General features: G+C 52.9%; 1 protein-coding gene across 3 annotated transcripts in view; it reads right to left on the bottom strand.

Moving 5' to 3' along the window:
• The window catches only part of Sh3pxd2a (SH3 and PX domains 2A), a 193,779-nt gene that overhangs the window by 112,708 nt on the left and 59,626 nt on the right, over positions 1-21,445 (bottom strand). For all 3 annotated transcript variants that reach the window (XM_021245689.2, XM_021245687.2, XM_021245688.2), the window contains exon 3: positions 9,483-9,558. In XM_021245689.2, coding sequence (XP_021101348.2) covers positions 9,483-9,558 — 76 coding nt within the window. The remainder of the gene's footprint in view (positions 1-9,482; positions 9,559-21,445) is intronic.

The raw sequence follows: 21,445 nt of genomic DNA, 5'->3' as shown, positions 1-21,445 counted from the left end.
CCTGTCAGCCAACCACACTGGGGTGATTTGCTGACAGCACCCCTCCCAGAGACACAGGCACATAACTGTCTTCCCCACACACAGAGTGGAAGGGTTGGACCTTGTGAAAGGACACCGGGCACTGGGTAAGGAAACAACTTATTTCCAGGGGGAAGGAGTGGGTGGCGAAGGTCAGAAGTCTTACAGGGACCCAAAACCATGCCTGTTGCTTTCTGGGGACTTTGCCAACATCAAAGCAACCTCCAGCTGCTTTACTTTAACTTCTTCAGTTCCAGAGATTAGCAGGAGTTAGTAGTAGAACCCAGGACTCTGGAGACCCAGGCCAAGGCACATTTCCTATGTTAAATCACACAGCTGCAGGGATGGAAGACAGATGTGCATTCCTGCTCGGATCAGGGCTGCTCAGGAAGATGCCCCAGACTACTCTGCATGAGGCTGAGGGCTTGGGCACCTTCAGGAGGTTGACTCAGGAATTCTGTCTAGACAAGGAAGGCACCTGCAAGTTGGCTCTTTTCCTGGTCCTGAAATGTGGAGATGACCTGAAGGGAGGGCTTGGGGCCGACCCACATTCACTTTCAGGATTAAGAAGGTCCCTGACTGGTTGCCTCCTGCAGAACTTCATGCCACTGAGACCCGGGGGCTCTGAGGCTGGGGCCCCTGCAGTGAGATGGTGAGGTCCACCCAGCACGGCTTGGCTGCTGCCTACCTCTCAGCCCCGGTCAGGATCAGTCATTAGCTCCAGAGAAACAAGCTCCCTGCTGCTTCCACTTGTAGGCACAGAAGGCGCAGCCAGGAAGAAGTGCGGCTGAATCAGCTCAGGCACGGGCAGAGGAGGGAGCCTGAGTCTGTCCTGTGCAGTCACCATGGAGAGGCAGCCCTCCCTCTGCAGCTCACATAGCACCCTCCGCGCATGCATCAACTGCTCGGAAGTGTCAAGTGGGGACTAACCCATGGGACAGAGGCAGGGGGCGCTGGCGGCCGTGCGCAGGTGACTGGGCCACACTGCGTGGCTCGCACACACGTGTGGAGCCACCTCCCTCTCCTCACGGTGGCTCTGCCATACGGTCCTGCTTCAAAGCTTCTTGGTGCCAGCTCCCGCCTGTCTGGTTCTCTCTGTGGCACCCAGCCCTTCTCCTGGTTCCACATGCCCTTGCTGTCTGTCCCATGCATCCTTGGTCCTACTCAGGGACTTGCTGTCCTCTCGGCTCAGCATCCCTGTCCCTGATCTTCCCTCGCCTGGCTCAGCGTCGAGGTCGCCTCTGCAAGGAGCTGTTTCTTGGCCCCAGAATTTCAGATGTCCTGAGCCATCTCATTGGCCACACGACTCCATTATTTTTCTTTCCGGCATTATCACCACTGGAAGCCTTCTGGGTTCCCCGCTGGAAGGTAAACTTCCCGAGAACAGTGGCCTGGTGTCTGTGCTCCAAGCCATCCATTAGCGCCCCCAGCAGGGCCGGGCACCTGGTAGGCGCTCAACAGGTACGTGAGGCAAGAATGAGCGAATGTAGCTCTCCTGTACAGTATCAAAGGAGGCTGCAGAGAGCGGCCCCAGATTACAGAGCAGGAGAGTGCATTTTCTGGGGTGGGCGCCATAATTACAGCAGGAGAAGATGCAGCACTTCCAGGGCAGGTTGGAGGGAACCGCGAAGGCCTGTAATCTTGTCTGCTGTTTGAAAGCCCCAGGCTCACCAGCTTCTCTGTCACATGTAGGATTGTCTTTTTCTGCCAGCCCAGGTTACCAAGGGGGGCCAGAAATGTCCCAGCCCGTCCCCACCATGGCCCCGAGCCCCTGCCTTCCCCACAGCTCCCTGACCCCTCGGGAGGGCTTCCTCAGGCTGGCGCCAGGTGGGACAGCAGAGACACCCACTGCTCTCCCCGCGCCACAGACAGCTCTGCTGAAGCCATCCCTCCCTCCCCCTGCTTCCTTCGGTGCTGAACAAACACTGGTCTACTGTGCAGGGCTCGGAGGGCAGAGAGAGGAAGGCCCTGGAGAATGTGCAGTTTACCGGGCACCTCCCTCATAGGGGCCCCAAACTGCCCCTTCATTAAGGGGCGGGTACGTAAATGAGGGAGCCGGTAAAAAGAACCAAGCACGCCTGCTGTCTAAAAATACACCCTCTGAGCCAGAAGGGTCACGAGGCTGTCTGCACGCTGGCGGCCAACCTCAATGATGGTGATGGGTTCACCGTTCTCCCTGTGCAACCTGGCTGCTGCTGACTCACAGACCCAGGAATACCTACAGCTCTGGGTGGGGTGGCTCAGCTGTCAGGTGAACGAGGGGCTTTCCGTGCCAGCTGGCACAGAGGCCCAGAAGGCCTGCAAGTGGGAGAGCATCCTCCGTGGCCTTTGTGGGGTGAGCCTGGCTCTTTCTGCCCCACTGCCTGGCTTCTGAGGTCCCCAGTGCCTGTTCGCAGCTGTCTGCTTTTTGTGTCAGCAGCTAAACACCCTGCTTCACTCCATAATGGTCATTTCCTCCCAGGAAGCCTCCCCGGGCCAGCAAACTCGAGATACACAGGAAATCCACTCCAATCCCAGGATGGGCAACAGGAGATGGATTTTCCACAATGGTCTTTAAAACAAGGCAGAAAGTTCCGTGTAAACAGTAGGCTGCCCTGAGAGGCTGCTGACCCCACCACGCTTGGCCCAGTATCTGAAAGAATTCATTTCTGCCCCTCCTGGACTTCCTCAGAGCAAGTGGTCCTAGAAAGCACCGGACACCCTGTGAGACAATCCTCCCTGGAGTCCCGGGGTTCCCAAGGTGTCTGCACAGCCTGGGGGGGTCTTTCCCTGGGGCAAACAGCGGGTTTGTGCACAGCCATGGCAAGCAGACAGTGTCCCTCTCTGCAGCAGCAGAGCAGGTTTGCTTTGGGCCCATTATAAAAGACGTGGGCTCCCTGAGATCCAGCTCCTCTCTGCTAACATAACCCACTGTGTCTTCAGGTGCTCATCTGGCCCTATCCTGTCGCTCCATGGAACGCAGAGGCAATAGGACTGATGCAAATGGGCTGAGGCTCATGGTGCTACTGTGCTGCGATAGTCTTTGGTCTGGAGAAGGGGGGTCTGCTAGAGAAGAGGGAGGAAGAGGAAGGCACAAGGGGATGACCGGGAGTGGAAAGGATCCAGTGTGTTATACGCATGTACAAATCTATCAAATGAAGCTCTTTAATCTATACAACTAATATGCACTAATAAAAAAGATTTTTAAAAATTCTTTCACCTCTGACCCAGGAGTCACATTTTCTGTGGCATTGTGAAATCATGCCAAGCTAACTTAGGTGGCTTGCACATAGGGTAAGGCCTGAGTCCCTTCAGTGTTCCTGAACAGTGCTACTCCTATCCCTACCGACTGGGATCAAGGTAACTGCCTGATGTCCCAGCTCCAGGTCTACCCCGTTTCCAGTGAGCTAGGAGCAACCTTAAATTTTAAAAATATATGCAATCCAAAGAACAGAGTACCACTTAGAGCAGCTAAAAGACGATGTAACATGTGCCAAACAGCCAAATTAGTACAGACGGTTTCAGAAATGTGCCTCCATGTTTAACAAATTTCACCCACGCTTTCTTTCTTGTTGGAGGTAGGAAAGCCAAGCAGTCTGACCTGGCCTGAGGCTTCTCAGGGACTGCTGTCAGCCGGCATGCTTGTTCCACAGCATGCTCCATCTCATAACAAGGATTGCGCACCTGGGTCTGCGCTCTAGTTAACTGACCTGTGCCAGCATCAATCTGGCCTGGTTAACATACCAGAAGTCACGTAAGATGCCACCACTGGGGGGAGCAGGTGAAGGTGACAGTGCCTGGCCCCTCCTTCCAATGGGAATAAGGCCACCCACCCACTGTCTGGTGCTGCAGTTGGAGGGAAGGAATGTAGCATGCCCAGTATTTTTGTAACATCTTGCAAGTCTATAATTATTTCAAAATAAAAGGTAAAAACATGTTGTGATTTAGGAAACCAAAGAGCCAGTCCTGGTAGATGAAGACTAACATAACTAAATAAAGACACTGCTCTGAAAGCCTTGGGGGCTGTCTTATTTTTAATCATATCAAAGCAATAATACACTAAATTGTTTAACTGCAAAATAAATGAAAATAAAAAGTGGACTACTCGGTGCTCTGACCTCAGCTGCTCAGTGGAATGAGGGAGCCCTCCCAGGTCTCCCGAGTCTCCAGGAGGTTCCAGCCGCCTCCCACCCCTGAAGGGCTCTCCTGGTGCACGAGGCATGATGACAGCCAGCGGAGGGACAGTGGGTGCTTGGTCTCAGGCCCTAACTTGGAAGGTACCAGAGCCAAGAGAGGAGGGGCAGAGAGAGCCGAGCCCCAGCAGGCTGCGGCAACTCTTAGGCCTCGGAGAGACACAGGGCATGGCAGAAGCATGGTGTCTCTGCCGCTTAGTGCTGAACAGTGGTGGAGGTGACTTGACTTCTCTCTGAGGTGGGGACAATGCCCTGCAGAGAGACTGGAGTGAGGCTATGGATAGCTAGCACAAAGCCAGGCGTCTGCACGTGACACCGACCCATCAACACGGCTCAGCACAGCACTGGCTGTGCGTCTGGCCCCATGGCAGAAATGGGAGACAGGGGCCTTGCCTCAGAGGGAGGCTGCTAAGGTTAGAGACCGCGTGTCCCCACCCTGCATAACGTGGGGCTTGGAGGCTGGGCCAGGAGGAAGTCCCTCTCTGCTCCTGCGGCTACCACCACTCCCAGGGTGTCCAGGCCCTGAGGTGACTCTCGGCCCACAGGGACGGAGGCGGGTGGGGTGCCCTCCTGGAGTCGTGTCTCCCACATAATGTCTCTGCACTCTTCCCGCGGGCTCCACGGGCCTCACAGAGGCTGGTGACTCAGGCAGTCTTCAACCCCAGGTCTGAAAAGCCGGTTCCAGCCCTGGTGCAAACAGCTCAGGGCCGCTAAGGGCTGTTGCCCAGGCAAACCCCGATTTGATTGGCAAGCAAATGTCAGTAACTGCACTGGCTCTCCTTCTACCACTCTGTTGGGCCTCAAGCCCTCCCCTGCCCCAGTGCCATGCACAACACCCTGTCTACTCCCCAAGAGCCACTGGGCACTGTCTGGGGTCAGCCCCACCTCTGGCCACAGGCGAAAACTGGGAATGTCTCATTTTTAAACCCCGAAGCTTGACCTGAACTTGGGCCACCCCGACCTAGACAGAATCTAGTCTGTGTCTGCATTCTGTCCCGGCTCTTACGTAGGATTTTCTGCCAGAATTTGCCTGGCAGCTGAGAAAGTCCGTAAGCAAGCCACAGGTTCCCTGTCTTCTCTCAGTTCTGCTGCTTTCTCTCTCACCAGTACCAGCCAGGTGTCTACGAGGCCCCAGCTGTGAGCCTGCAGCCAGGCTGGTCAGAAAGAGTAGTGGAACTGATGCTACCAATATCTCCAGGCTCTGTCCCAGGTAGCAGAAAAGCTCATCACAGAGCTGCAACTCCGGAATTAAAACTGAGACCTTTCTGGAAATAATGCATGCTCTCTGCTTCCTCCCCTTGGGTTTTCCTTGCCCTGAAATTTCAGCTGAGGCAAAAGACTGGCACAGCTGTCCCCAGGGCTGCCTGCTAACCCACCTGGGGTGGTGGGAGTATTTCCATTCTCTGGGTTTAGCTGAGTCTCTGATGCTCATCAGGGGATCGGCAGGTGACCTCAGAGCCATCCCCAGAAGCAAGGAGGTAGACACAGTGGCTCAGGTGACACCGCAGGTGCTGAGAGATTATCAATGGCTACTGGCTTCCCACAGCTCACAGCTGCCTCCCTTCCCAGATGCATGGCCTCGGCCACTAGGGGTGCCTTTGCCCACACTCTGCACCCTGTAGGGCCAACAACGAATGACGGATGTCCCCAGAAGGGTCCGTGTCGGTTCCAGCCACCCTCCAGGGCCCTCAGGCATCAGGACGAGTCTAGATTAAGTGGCCCCACATCTCTGCCTTATTTCTCCACCCACCCTCCCCTTCCTGCCTCCTTGCTGTGGGAAATTCACCAGGAACGCGTGCCCTCCAAAGTTCCCTTGGCTCAGGCTCTGCCAAAGTGGCCAAGTTCATCCTGGCCTTCTCTGGTCCCTAACCTCTGGGGCCTCTTTGATCCAGGGGTGGGGTGGGAATCCACACGCCCACTTGGCTCTTCCCAGCCTCCTTCTGGTTGTGTTGGGTTCTTTTGCCTCAGGCCTTTTCCTGTCCAAGGTGTGGAGTGGTAGAGTGAGTGGAGCAGGAAGGGGTCAAGGCAGCTGCCAGTAGCAGAAGGAGCTAGGACTTGGCTGGAGAGCCCCAGGCGTGTTCCGGAGGCCAGCAGTGCCCGCGGCAAGTTCCTGGAGAGTGAGCAAGCGAAGGAGACAGTGCTAGGGTGGCTGTTGCCAAAGGGAGGCAGAGGGGAAGCAACACCAGGAAAAGGGAGAGAGTGCCGGAGTGGATCTCATTCCTCATGACACGTAGGGTTGGAAGGAGTCCTGTGCCTGACCTTTCCCAGCAGGCAGCAGTGAAATGGGCAGGTGACTTTCGGTATTAGCAGGTGCCCTTGTTGAGCACTGGCTGTGAGAAGCGCTGTGCCAAGGGCTTCGTGTGCCTGCTTTCATGCTCGCCCTAGGAGCATTTATCCTCTAGGAGAAAACTGTGTTTCAGCCGGGGCCGCAGTCCCACAGCAGTGGGGCCTTGTGCTGAGGGGCAGCGAATGTGGTGGGCGGCCCTGTCCCAGGAGTCAGGACCGAAAAGAGTCTGGTGCTGGCTCCACCTCCGGGCTGTGTCGCCTCCAGCAGGTCTATGGGCATCCCTTAGCCTCAATTTCCTAGTCACTAACGTGGGGCAATGACCTCACTCAGCTCAAAGAGAGTTGTATTTGTGACTGTGTGGCATAAAATGCTAGCCCTGTGTCTTGGTTACTTTCTGTCTTAGTTACTTTTCTCTTGTTGCTGAGACAAAATACTCAACACCCAAAGTCAAAGGGGGGAAGGTCTGTTTGGTTTACAGTTCGTAGAGGTCTCAGTCCATAATTGGCTGCCTCCAAGGCAGGGGGGCACGGCAGACAGGCGTCACAGAGGAGAAACAGTTCATGGACGGCAGAAGACAGCAAAGCAAGCAAGAGGCAAGATGAGCCTCTTTCTGTTCCTGTATTGTATCCAGGCTACAGGGTCAGGGAAGTGCCAAACCAATCAGTGGACTGATTTAGTAATCACCCACCCTTAATCCTAGCACTACACTGTGAATCAGTCATACTCTAGATCCAGCCACCTCTGAAAAAGCCCCACCTATGACTGCATGAGGCTTTGAGGGGACATCTAGACACAGCCATAACATTTTCTCACTGCTAGGACAGAATACCCGACACCCACAACTCTCAGGAGGAGAGGTTTATTTGGCTCAGAGTGTTTAGAGATTTCAGTCTATAGTCAGTTGGCTCCAAGGCAGGGTACCAGGGCAGAGGAGAAAGAGCTCCTGGCAGAGAAGACAGGAAGCGGAGGAAATCAAGGGAGAGGGGGAGGGAGAGGCACCCCTCCAGCCACTCCCCCAGTGACCCACCCCACCCCTCAACTGGGCTTCACTTCCCAACATCACATTTAGCTACAAACTCATCAGTGGACTAAACCCACTGAGTGCTATTCCCTCATGATCCAATCCCACCCAAACGCCCCATGTAGGAGTCCTTGAGGTGTTGGGAGGATGTCTAAATATGAACCCTAACAGCATGTGCAAGGACTAGGGCCCAGCCACAGTTCTAAGCACCTGAGATGCATTGATTCATTTTATCCCTGACAACATCTCCATTCCCAGATGTGGAAAGTAAGGCATAGAGATGAGAATACAACTAGTAACTGCCAAAGCCAGGGTTTCTGGGGGGAACCCAGCAGTCTGACTCCTGAGATGTGGGACCAGGGTGGCAGCAGTACAGAAGCCAGCCCTCCACTCCACATCATTCAGGGGTCCACTCTGGAACCCCGTCTTCCAGGAAGCCTTTGCCAACTCCCTGGGCTCACTCACCATGAGCTCTCTGCTCTCCAGGGTCCTGGTCCAGTCACGGCTGGACTTGCTTGGTCCAGAGGGACACGTCCAGCCGTAAGCCATTCTGATTGTGGAGTGGTCTTGTTCCCCCCCACTGAGGGTTCCTTAGATGACAATGTCCCTCAGTGGGCACAGGCAGACCCCCTCCCAAACATCACTGGTTGAATGATGACCAGGAGTTCTCTCTTCCCTGGAGCCCTGGGCCAGAAGAAGCAGAGACAGCAGCTTCTTCTTTAGCAAACAGCAGGCCTCTTGCTGCAGGGCCAGGTCCACCCCTACAACAGGGCACCATGCTGGCCTCACACCCAGGGTTATCACAGCCCCGGATGTTGGACATTCCAAATTCCCTCAAGACTCAGTGAAAAGCCAAGCAAAGCACAAAGGCTCGCCAGAGCAATTTGGAGCCCAGGAACGGAGAAGCCATGCTCTGCCTCCATGGAAGGAGGCCAGGGCTGAGACTCCTGTGCCCTCACTGACTGGCTCTGGTCTTGCCCTGGCTGTGGGGTTTGGTGCTCTTCTGATTGCCAACTATCTCTTTCCATCTTTAGCATAAATTCCGAGACAGGCAGCAGGACGTACTCTTGTCTGCTGCTGCTCCCAGGATAGCAGAGCGGGAGGAGCACCCTGCAGGGAGGAGCCACTCTCTGGGCCAGCTCTGCTCTCAGGCCCACCAGTTGGTACTGGCTGCAGCTGGCAGAGGGCTCAGGCTAAGGATCTGGCTGACCCCCTAATGTGCTGGTTGGCCTGTGGGGTCCAGGCCGGGGGGCATCACACCGTGAAGGGAGCTCCCCTCAGACCTGGCCAGGCCATTAGGTTGGGGCAGGGTAGGTCACCAGGATAGCAGGAGACTGCTTTGTCCATGTGGCAGAGCCCAGGTGTGGGCCAGAGCCCTGAATTCCGGCCTCAGCTCTGCCACTTCTCAGAGCAGTTCCTCACCCTCCCTGAATCCCAGTCTTCAGGGGAAATGATAGCACACATTTCATTTGGGAGATCTGTACACCATAATAAATAAAGCAGCACTCTGTAATTACACTACAGACCTCTGCACAAACTTGGGACATGGTAATAGCAGGTCATGGCATACCCAAGACATTTTCTTCCAAATTATAGAACAAAATTGATTGCTTGAAACGGGTTCCAAAATGGTGTTGTGTTATGGCCAGACAGAGCAGGGCTCAAATCCTGTATCTGCTTGTTCACAAGCATGCTACATAAGCTTGCAATGGTGGCGTGGGGCCTACGGAAGCTCCGGCCCAGGGAGTGTGCTCAATTTGAGATTCCCTATGGAGATAGCGGAACTCTTCAAGGCTAAAAGCCAGGGGCCAGCAAAGATGGTCCTGGGATGGCAGGAGCTGCTCAGAGGACAGTGGCCTTCAAAGTCAGAGAGACCCTGGGGAATGGTTAATATGCAGCTCTCTAGGCCAGACCCTTGGCTTAGCAGCCGGCCTCCGATGGCCTAAGGATACCCTTCTGGAGGTCACCTTCCACCTGAGCTTACCTGGGAGGAAGGGGATGATCCTTTGCTTGGGGTCCTTCTGGCCTCCTTCAATGGGGAACTTATCCAGAAGCTGCATCTGCAGGGCCAGCCAGACAGAAAGATGGGATTCAGATGAGAACAGCCTTCGGCATCCATTCCCCACCTGCTCCATTACCCGCTGCAGTCACATGCATGTGCGACGCCTGAAATCCCTCATTTCACAAATGATTACCCAAGCATATGGGGCATGAGAGGAAGGAGGCCAGGGCTCCCCGTGCATCAAAGCGGGTGTCTGAACCTCTCAGGGCAGGGAAGGCATTGGGAGGCACCCAAGGGAGACTGGGCCAGGGACTGGAAGGCCTTCAGGCCAGGCTGGCATTTGCAGATGCTTCTTGGGCACGATTTCTTTCATACTTCATCTACGGCTGAATCCTTCAGCCGCCAGCCCTTCTAAACTCTCCTGGACTAGGATGGAGGCAGACCCCACCTGAAACTTCACAGACCACCCACCTCCCAGACCTGCTCCACAGAAACACACCAGCTGTTATTTTAATTGCAAAGCCAAATCCATCCTGTACCCCCCACTGCTGGAAGACCTCTTCCGCTTCCTGACTTCCACCCTTGGATCACTACTGTTTTCCCAGGGACAGACCCACTGGAAGAGCTTTCAGGGTTCTCGAGCAATAACTGTTTTTCTTCTGCTACTCTGGGCTGAAATTCTGTGTGAACTGGAAAAACACACAGGAGGCAGGACAGACAGGACCAGGGCTCTGCATGTGTGACTGTCCTCGCAGAGCACAGGTGGGAGCTGCAGCGGAGTGGCTAGGGCCAGGATCCAGTCCCGCTCCCCCAGCTGGGCAAGGCAGGGAACCTGCCGCAGGTGGGCCTTAGGTCCTCCCTGAGAGAATAAGGAGAATCGCCTACATGGGTATCTGGTGTCCATGTATTTCTCTAATCCTTCACATTTTCAATGAGCACCTACTTAGAGCACTGGCCGTGAAAGAGACAAAGTCTCCGTCCTTGGGGAGCTGAAATCCCGGTGGAGAGGCACACAGGCAGCACACGTGTCGTATGTTGGGGGGGGGGGATAAGTGCTATGAAGTGAAGTGAAGTACGGTAAGGTATTGGAGTAAGACAGGGGTTACTTTTTAGGGTGTCAAGGAAGATTGCGATTCAGCAGAAACCCGTAGAAACCAGGGACACAAACCACTCTGGAAAGACAATGTTCCAGAAAAGGGGAAGAGGAAGTGCAGCTGGCCTGGTGTGAGGGAGAGCAGAGGGGTGGTGAACGGGCAGTGAGATCTGAGAGGCTGCCTGGGCCAGGCCAAAGGGGCTCAGAGGCTGAAAGGACTCAGGGTGGTTCTGATGGAAGGAGAAGCCCTAACGCTTTGTGCAGGAGAGACAGGATCCCATTCGTGCTTTGAAATGATGCCTCTGGCTACAGTACAGTGCATGGGCCACAGGATGGATGCAGGGAGGCCAGTGAGGAGCCTGTTGATGGCATCTGGGAGCAAAGTGTTAGTGCTGGAGGTGATGAAAGAGGTCCTACGCTAGCAGGGTGTGTGTGTTTCCATTCATCTATTCATCCATGCATTTAGCTCCAACACATGGTTTTAGGGTTCCTCTCGCACAGTCATTACCCAGTATATCTGGGCGACTGAGCCTCACCTATGAAGGTGGGGGGCATTGGTGGATTCCACGCAAAACAAGACGGAACTGCAGCATGATTAACTTTCACTTCCCTGAATACAGACAGATGGTTAGAAGAAGCTGGCTCATGAGTTTTTAATGCTGTAACTTCAACTCTCAAACATTTAATAACTCGCTGCTGTGGGTAAACACAGCTGTTGGGCCATAACATCATAAAGTACTACTTAGGATTTTTTTCTTAATTAATACATTTTCAAATAAATTCTATGGGACTAGAACTTCTATATTCTCTTTTTCCTACCCTATACTCTATTTTTGTACATTTCTGTATTACATAAGTAATTCATGCTCACTGAAGGAAAAACTAGAAATTATACAAACAGTGCGTGATCAAAAAAGGAAAAAGAATCAACTGCCCCTGAAAATGGGACGTGAAAGTGGGGGACCACATATTCTTTCTAGGCATTTGCCCATGTGTGTAAACAAAACGAACCCATCAACGGTTTTACACCATCTAATGAACATTTTCCCACGCCAAAGAATACTTCCCTATCAGTATCCTTAATCCCAACACAGAGTGCAATGTTTCCACAGGCCTTGGCTAGTTTATCCACTCCCCTATTGTTAGGCTGCCTGGGATGGAGCACGGAGTGAGCATCCTTGACCACATATCTCTGCACGTTTCCTTAATACCAACAAATTCTTGAAAAGTTTGTTGTATTTTACATTTCATGCCTATTTTTAAATGTCTTGAATCTTCTGTAGAACACTGAGAATAAATAGCTGGATAGCCACCCCAAGTCACCAGGCCTGGGGCCTCCGAACCATGGCTCCGTCAGTCTCTGAGAAAGAGAAACAGACTCTCTGAGGACAAAGGTGGCCCAGAAACCTGCCCAGGTAGGGAGTAACCCACCCTTATCTGAGCCACCTCCCTCAGGAAACTCGGGGCCAACTGCATCCCAACAAGCTTGGGACCTGACCCAAGTGCTGTATCCCTCCCGAGCTTGAGGGACGTAGGTGACTGAAACTTGAATTTCCCTCCAGCTCCGCATATCCAGTTCTCTAATTCTGCATTAGACTGCGCATTCTGAGATTCTTACCAACAGCACACAGGGAATACACTAAGAGGAGCGGGCAGGAGAGGGAACATTCACGCCTTCATCCCTTTCCTCAAACGCAATGTGCGCCTTCCCCTGCTAGGTCCTAGGAACAAGTCAGATTGCAATGTTGGCACCAAGGTGCTCCCATAGCACTGGAGCAGGCTTCACAGTGAAAATGCAGGTTCCGGCTGAGTGGGCCAGGGTGGGGTTGAGATCCTGCATTTCTCCCTGGCTCTTGGGTGCCGTTGAAAGTCACTGGTCTGTGCACCATACCCTGAGTAGCAGAGCTCTGTAGTTACTGTCTGTACTGCAGCACTGGCCACATGAGAGTGAGCACTTGCAATGCGACCAGCCCGAGCTGAGACGTGATACACATGTAACATATACACTGGACTATGGGGGGACAGGGATGTAAAATATCTCATTAAGAATTTCTGTATTAGCCAGGCGTGGAGGAACATGCGTGTAGTCCTAGCTGCTAGGGAAGCAGAGACAGGAGGATCACAAGTTTAAAACCTAGGGAGACTTTATCTTACAATAAAGTAAAAAGGGGCTACAGACATAGCTCAGTACTAGAGTGCTTGTGCTGATTGTATGTTGAAATAATAATTCCCTCCCTCCCTCCCTCCCTCCCTCCCTTCTTTCTTTCTTTCTTTCCTTCCTTCCTTCCTTCCTTCCTTCCTTCTTTCTTTCTTTCGTGCTGGGATCGAATTTGAGACCTTGCGCTTTCAAGGCAGGCGGCGGCACCACTGAGCTAAATCTACAGCCCATGCTCTTGGTCTTGAACTCCAGGTCTCAAAATGATATTTTAGATACATCTGGTTACAAATAAAAATACCTTAAAATCACCTTCATCACTTTCTCTTTACGTATTTAAGCAGCTACTACAAGATTGTGAGGGATACGCATGTCTCAATTTTATTTCTCTTGGACAGGGTGCTCTGTGGCATGACAGCTCTCACAGGCTATAACCTGACATCTGCTCCCCTGACTCACTTGAGGGAGGCTGTTGAGAAATGGAGAACCCTGGCCTCCCGCCAGAAGCGGGCTGGGCACCTTTGTTGTGGTGCTGGGCAGAAAGCAGTGACGGGGATGATGAGGATGTACCAGAGGCCTGGAGGAGCTGAAGCAGGAAGTTGGGAGCTTCCTGGAGGAGGTGAGCCAGCTTCCCTGGCAAAGTGAGTCACATTCCCTATGCCTTCCTAACCAAACGGCACCCTGAATTAAAGCAGGGGTTGTCATCTAGGCTGGGTGATTTGGCTTTTCCTCCAAAAGGCTTCCTGGGGGTCACACTGCAGCCACTTCCTGTCCAACTTTTCCTGTACCAGTAAAGCCCACCTGGTGGGAGTCCTGGGTCAAGGGTCCCCTTGTGAGCCCCCAGCTGCCAGCTCCCCACCACTGGGCTGGAGGTCCCAGCCCAGCCACACTGTCACTCACTGACCACCACGGCTGAATCAGCAGAGCCTGGGTGTCATGATGCCTCCCCATCACTCCTCCCCGAAGCCCAGTCTGCAGGAGGAGGGAGCCCACCTAATCAGTGGCCGGGGCATTTTCTGTGCCCACAGGTCACCTTTCAAAGAAAGCAAACTCTCTGGCTTTGGCTCCAGAGCAAACAAATACAGAGGCGCAGTGAGTGGGCTCTGTGTGGCTCTGGCAGCATGGGGGCTGACGGGGCAGCCAGTTCCACCCCTTGGTCCCAAAGACAGCAGGATGGGGCAGCAGGACATGGTGATACACAGTGCAAATGTTCCCCGCCCGGAGCACGTGCGAGGCTGAGTGGCATGAGACCATCCCCTGCCAAGCCTTTCCCAGGAAGAAGTAGAGATGGGGGCCAGGCAGGGAGGAAGGAAGGCTCTCCCGGCTGGCAGGAAGTAGATTCAGGACTCTGCCTCAAGCCAGAAGACAAGCAGCTCCCGCTACCAGGATCCTTCTTGGGATGAGAAATCCTTGCAACGAGGTCAGAACTCTGAAGTGTGTGGAGGACCAGAGCTGTCTGTGGTAAGGCTGGACAGCGTGAGAGGCGCAGGACAGCGCACTGCTGCAGCTGATCTCCAGGGGCAGGGCTTAGGCAAGGAACCCTGGGAGGAGGAGGGTGGCCGGGCCTGCTGGGGCTCGGTGGTAACCCACGAGGCCCGCTCCTGGCCTGGCCTGGCGGGTCTGCCTGCCGAGAGGGTGGAGTTCCCCGATCCTCCAACCCTACTCCCTGCGGCCACAGCCAGCTCAGGAACAAAGGCGATATTACAAGAAGCCAGTGGTGAAATTCCCCTGAAAAAGAGACCGGACCACCCAATCTCGGAGGGACTGTGAGAGATCACAGGAAACCTCGGAATTCCTTTGTCCCCTCTACTCGCTGAGGACCTCGGAGTTCCTGTGTTACACACTGAGGACGCATCAGGGAGCGTCACAGAGATAGAGTAGGGCGATAACACAAATGCGGCTTTTCTTCTAGTCCTCATCCCGGAGGCCGGAAATGTGCTCCCCCATTCTCTTCTGCTATTTGATGACCTCACAGTGACACATGCTAGACGCCTCCCTTGACCTTCCCAGCTGAAGGTCATGCCTCCTTCCTTTGAATCTCAACAGCACTTCTGGCTTGTTTTCATGACCTCACCCTGAGGTGAGGTTTCTGTGATTTACTGTTTTGTACAAGTTCATCTCCTTGCCAAGAGGAAGCACCCGTCACCTTTGAATGGTCTGGGTGCCCTGGTAGAGCCAAAGTGACAGAAAGATAAACAACAGACTTGGGAGGGACAGGACTGCACCTCTAAAGCAATTAGTAGCTAATCCGTACTTTTAGGGGAAGGGGGGTTCGGTGGAATTTTTGTTCTAATTGTTATAGCTGTGTCTAGATGTTCCCCCAAAACCTCCTGTGGTCATAGTGGGCTTTTTGGTGGTGGCTGGATCTAGGGTGTGATGCTGGGATTGATTCAGGGTGCGATGCTAGGACTAAGGCTGCCCCTCCCTGAATATGAGTGCTGCCTATCCCGAGGATGGGTAGCCTGGATAAGATACAAGGGACAGAAAGAGGGTCGCTGTTTGTCGCTTGTCATTTGCTGCTTGCTACTTCACTGCTGGCTGCTTTCTCCCCACCATGGACTGTTTCTCCTCTGCGATGCCCTCTGCCATGCCACCCGCCTTGGAGCCAGACGACTACAGACTGAAACCTCCTCAAACTCTGAGGCAAATAAACCTCTCCTTCTTATTAACTTTGGGTGTCAGGTGTTTTGTCTCAGCAACGAGAAAAGTAACTAAGACACCAATTAAATCTAACCTCAGACCTGGATAGATAATATTTTGGGATAGATATCCTCTCATTTCAGAACAATCTGTTGTTTCACAAGACTATCCCTTTTCCATTGAATTACCTAGACTTCTTTGTCAAAAATTGGTTAACTATATATGAGGGTCTATTTCTGAACACCATACATGAACTCTCTCTATATGACACCACCACCATCCTTTCCTGATTACTGTAGATTTTTAGTGAGCCTTGAAATCAAACTTTTTCAAAATCGCTTTGGTCATTCTAGATCCTTCACATTTTTAAACATATTTTAGAATAAACTGATTAATTTCTATAAAGTATAAAATTTTCCTGGGATTTTAAAATTGAGATTATATTGAATTTACAAGTCAATTAGGGAGACAGCTATTATGGCTGTGTCTAGATGTCCCCCAAAGCCTCATGAGGATGAGGTGGCTGAATCTGGAGTGTGATGCTGGGATTAAGGGCGTGTGGTTACTAAACCACTAAACGAGTGAGGTTGGCACTGCCCAGATCCCTGTAGTGTGGATGGGATACAAGGGACAGAAAACCTGTAAGGTCCTTTCTTGCTTTTGCTGCTTCTGCTGCCATGAACAGTCCCTTTCACCCTGCCTTGGAGCCAGCTGATTATGGACTGAAATCCCTACAAACTGTGAGCCAAACAAACCTTTCCCCCTTTAATTTTGGGTGTCAGGTATTTTGCCTCAACAATGAGAGAAAAGTAATTAAGATAACAGCTATCTTAACAATATTGAGACTCCAAAATCATGAGCATGGTAAATATTTCTATTTATTTAGATCTTCTTTTGATGCATTCAGCAATGGATTGTTGTTTTCAGTAAGAGAGGTCTTGAACATCTCTCATTTACATTTGTTTCTGTACTAATTCACACACACACACACACACACACAGATGAGAGGCCTACAGACTGGAAAGGAAGAAATAAAATGGTCAGTGTTCACAACAAATATGAAGTCCTACACAAAATCAAAGAGGAAGTCAGAGAGGCACACCTTTGGAACTTGAAGGATTCTCATGTGCTCATTAAAAAGAAACTAACTCTTGGAAGATATGAGGCCTTAAAAAGAGCAAATAAAACGAAAAAGTTATGAAGAAGGATTAGTATCATGGTCAGACAACAATGTGAATATACTCAATGCCACTGAACTGTACATTTTGAAAAGGCTAAAATGGTAAACTTCATGTTTGTATATTTTACCACACTTCAATGAAAATGAGAGATAGGGAAGGCAGGGAAGACAGAAAAATGATCCAATTCTAAGATAACAGATGGGACTGAATGGACTTATTCCTGAATTGCATGAAGTGCTGGGGAGAGGAGCTGGATCCAGGGTGGAGGCCCTCAGCCATCTCTCCCAGTCTCTGCAGATGACCACACAGCTGACTGCAGCAGCGGTAAGGGCGGACCCTGATGTGCCAGCTCCATAGCATCCTGGGGCAGCACTGGAAATGGGAAGATGGAGAAAGGCCACTACTTCCAGAGGCTCAGATCCAGAGGCTGGGATCCCTGGGCAGGGACTGGGAGGTGAGAGCCACAGAGGCTTGCTGGGGCAGCAAGGCTCACTAACAGCCGGCCGGCCAGCAGTCTACAGCCCTGTGTCTGGAAAGCAGAGCTGCCTCCTCCCGGTGGCTCTAGGTGGGGGTTCCTTCCTGTGGAAGCTCCTAGAGGCCACCTGCATTCCTTGGCTTGTGACCCCCTTGCTCTGTCTTTAAATTCTAAGTGTATCAGGGTATATGTGTTTGAACTGTATTAGTTTCCAGGGCCATGATAACAAAGTACTGCAAACTAGGTGGCTTAAATTACACAAGTTTATTGCCTCACAAATCTGGAGTCCAGAAATGAGGGACCATGGTGTTGGCAGAGCGCTTCTCTCAGAGTGTGTGGGAGGCTCCACCCCGTCTCCCTGCTGTTTGTGGCAGCATCCCCGATGACCTCCTCCTCCCTCTGCCCATGGTGTCTGTGTCCAAATGCCCCCTTTCAATAGGGACACCACTCACAGTGCGTTAGGGGCCTGCTCTACTCCACGATGACCTCATCTCAACTGATTACATCTACAAGGACTCTTTCCAAACAAGGTCACATCTTGACGGGGCAGAAGACTTCAACAGATAAACTTCGGGGGACCATTCAAGACCTCAGCCTCTAATACTACCATGCTTTAAAGCTGCAGGTAACAATTGTTGCACCACCAAAAGTCTCTACTGGAACTCACAGTGGTGCCTGCTCACCATTTTAATAAATGCAAAGAAGAAATGCTGCAGAGCTGGACAGATCTGGACAAATCAGCCTCCTCATCTGCAATCGGGAACAGCGACAGAAACGACTGCAGGGAGGGCGAGCAGATTGACGTGTGTGAAGTGCTTGGCACAGAGCCTGGCTCTAAGTGCTCCGTGCATGAGCCACCGTGGTCACCACTCTCGTGTCGTGACACCAGCCTGTGTCCCTAAAGCCAGGGAAGGCCTAGGACGCTCAGCCCTGTGCTCGGAGAGGCAGCAGTGACCCTGGGAGGGGCAGGTGGGCCTGAGGGGTCTGGGACTCCAGGGGAGCTGCCCAGGTGGGGTGCACGGGCCAGACTGTGGAAGAGGCTCCAGGCACATGGGTGCAGGGCATGTGGTTCCCGTTTACCACGGTGGGGCCTGGGCCAACAGCTCACCCCTACCACGAGATGCACACAGAGAGGAAATCAAAGTCACGCCGACAGCGCTATCCCAGGAACCGCCTCAAGCCTGAGGAACCCACTCCCCTATGCCCACAAGGTACCCAAGCAGCCTGGCTACCCTCTCCTCCCTGAGCCTGCCCTGGGGGGCTCAGGCCCTGCACCCCGCCTGCTGAGCCATGGTCTGCACAGGAGAATGAACGCTGGATTGGAGTCGAGAGAAGGGCTCCAGGTCCGGCCTGCCAGGGACTTAGGGCTGTCAGCCTCAGCAGCACGGCCCTGCCTGTCTCCAAGCGGTAGTGAAGCCCACGGAGAAGACACTCAAGAGATGCTGCTGAATGCCAGGCCTGGTTATCCTGACTTTTTGAGCCTTGATCTACTCATCTATAAAATGGGGCCAAGTAGGGACACTGGTTTTCCCTGCAGAGACTCCAAGGTATCATCTCGTCTCCAGTGCTATCTTTCAGCTCTTCCGCTTGCAGGAAACTCCTCAGAGCTATCAGCCAGGCCCACCCAGCCCTCACTGCCAGTGGCTGAAAAGCCTTTGAGACCCTTCACCTCTAACTTCATGGCCCTTCCCTTCCTAGGGCTCTTGAGTTCTGCAGGCTCCTGCGCCCTCGGGCAACTTCAGCTCCCACTGGGCAAAAGGAAGGGGTGTGACACTGGGCAGCTGACCACCTGGAAAGCTGGTGCCTGAGAGTGGGGGTCAGAGGCTGGACTCAGCCAGCTCTAAGCCTGGTCCCGGGAGGACCGAGCAGAGCTCCCAGGGCACACATGCCTGAGATGAGCTTTCCCACCATGCATCTGGAGCTCCACCCGGTGTGCCAGCTCCGGCTGCCCGCTGCTCCTAGGGGCAGGAGGAGTGTGAGCTAGGCCAGGAGGGTGTGTGCTGGGCGGAGTGAGGGTGAGCTGCAGGGTCACTTGAGACTGGGAGGAAGAACTTGGACTTCCTGTTCAGGCCATAGGGAGGCCCTGGAGAGTGCTGAACAGAGGAGGGACTCTCTGAAAGTTGAGGAAAGACACATCTGGCCAGGATATAGGCAGGAGAGTGGGGGAAGAGACATGTGTGTGGAGCACAGGCGGCCAGAGAAGCCTGGTGCCAGGCCAGGGTGTGGGCGGTGACCCCCCCTCCCTGGGAGAAAGAGGTCTTCCTGGGCGGGGGCGTTTCCTGGCAGGGTCCTGGTGTGGTTACTGTGCTCTCTCCTGGGCTCCCTAGCTATCCCCCCATCTTTCCAGAGACCCTCCCAAGCTCCCCCAACCACCCCGAGTTGCAGACGCTTCCCACTCCCACATGGGCCTCCAAGGACACCATAAAAAGGAAGAGGCCCTGAAGAAGGGGGAGAGGGAGGGAGGAGAGCAGGCTTGAACCTCCTTTCCCGCCTGTCACACCCAGCCGCAGGGCTGCCTGATTCTTCTCATCCTCCTGTGGCCCAGAACTGTGGTTCCCAAAATGTCCCGGCCACCACGGGGTCAAATTCAGCCCAAAGTCTGGGACAAAGAGCCAGCATGTTTTACAGCAATGAGGCCAAGACAAACCCTTGGTGTCCCAGGCCCAGGCTGCTGCTCGAGGCAGTGAGATTCCAAGGCTGGTGCCCAAAGTGTCCTCCTCCTGATGGGCCTCTTGGAAAGAGAAGCCAAACGGGAAGCATCTGAATGACAATCCAACATCCTAGCTTTCTCTTCCTGTCTCCAAGCATCTCCATTCCCTATTCTTTTTTTCTTTATGCCAAATCAGTCAAGGTCCTTTCAGGCTTTTTCTTCCCCCTAAAAGTTGGTGCAAAAGGAAAAAGGAAAGAATACACTCAGGAGAAGGTAGGGGTGGAGTGGTCAGCACGGCCCTGGCCTCCCCAGGAAACAACAGGTTGTGCCAGCCTGGAACCCAGGAAAGGATGCAAGAGCTTCCTCAAAGATCCTGGAAGCTGCCACCGTGGCCTGTGCTGCTAGGCAGACCTGGCCAAGGCCAAGCAGGGCCCTGAGCTCTGGCCAGGAGTACTGCAAGCCTCAGGTGACTGCCCCCAGTCCTCCTGTTAGAAACTTCCCAGCATGAGACCGAAACCTCCTGGAAGGCCCCAGTGAAGAGAGCACCACATACACACCGAGTGTCGCTGCACCTAGCTCCCCTGGGATGGCTTCGTCTCTGCAGCACACCTGTCGTTGGCTCCCTGCTTCCCACAGGACATGAGCCTGCCTGCTCGTGACCTGTCCCGGCTGGGCTGTCCAGTCCTGTATCCGGCTACCTCACATGTCCCCACCCTGCATAACACACTGTGCTGCGGGCCCTCCTCTAGATGGCTTCGGCAGATTTGCTGCACTTCTAAAACTAAGCTTACCAAGCCATGTTGTAAAGATTTGTTCATGCACCTGTCTCCCTCAAAAGCCTGCAAGTGTCTGGGAAGCAATGTCTGTCTTGGGAGACCACTGCCCATCACTGTAGCTGACATACAGCTGGACACATGTAGTCCACACTGTCCAGCCTCCCTAGCTGGGAGGTGGAGTCGTGTGACTGAATTCTGACCAGTGGAGCTTCTAACCTACATGAGCTTCCAGAAATCCTCCACATATTCTTTCCCACTTTCCAGATGGATAAAAAACTCCATGTGGCATGGAGTCACCAGTTGGGAGAAGTCAGGTTCCTGAACTCGGCCTAGGGTAGAGCCCACCCATGACTTGGTCTGGTCTGGAACATGAGCAGAAAATGAACGCTTCTTTTCTTGATCCACAGAGAATTTATTACACAGTTCACTAGTCCTGGGTAATACAAAGGAACTTATCAAGGTCTGTTGACTCAAACAGAAAGAGAGAAGACAACATAAAATGTAAAATCTTCCTAAGAATTCTATTCCCAGACCCAGTGAAGTCAGGAGTTACACTTCCTGCACAACTGAACTTTGGCACAAGGCAAGATGTCACGTCTCCCAACTCCTGCTAGCCCGATCTACCAAGTGACACATACAGCTTGTAGCATGCCCAGTATGCCTCAGGAGGGCAAAGAAGGGTGGAGGAACTGCCAGATGGCCTTTAAAAGTCCCCACAGATGAAGTTAGGTAGAACTTTTGAAGACGTTGGCATAGGAAAAGACTTTATAAACAAAACCTCAGTAGCATGGGAACCAGCACAAAGAATCAACAACTGGGATCTCATCTTATTAAAAAGCTTCCGAACTGCAAGAGAAACCACCAACAGAGCTAAGAGACAACCTACAATGTGGAAAAAATTTTTAGCAGCTGTACCTCAGACAAAGGTCTACTATCTAGAATACATAAAGAATTGAAAAAAATCAGACCCCCCCC

The sequence above is a fragment of the Heterocephalus glaber genome, unplaced genomic scaffold (assembly GCF_053883595.1).
Source record: "Heterocephalus glaber isolate CG9 unplaced genomic scaffold, H.glaber_assembly_v1.0 deba00001498, whole genome shotgun sequence".
NCBI lineage: Eukaryota > Metazoa > Chordata > Mammalia > Rodentia > Bathyergidae > Heterocephalus > Heterocephalus glaber.
The sequence above is the reverse complement of the archived record's forward strand: the minus strand, read 5'-3'. Positions and strand labels throughout refer to the sequence as shown.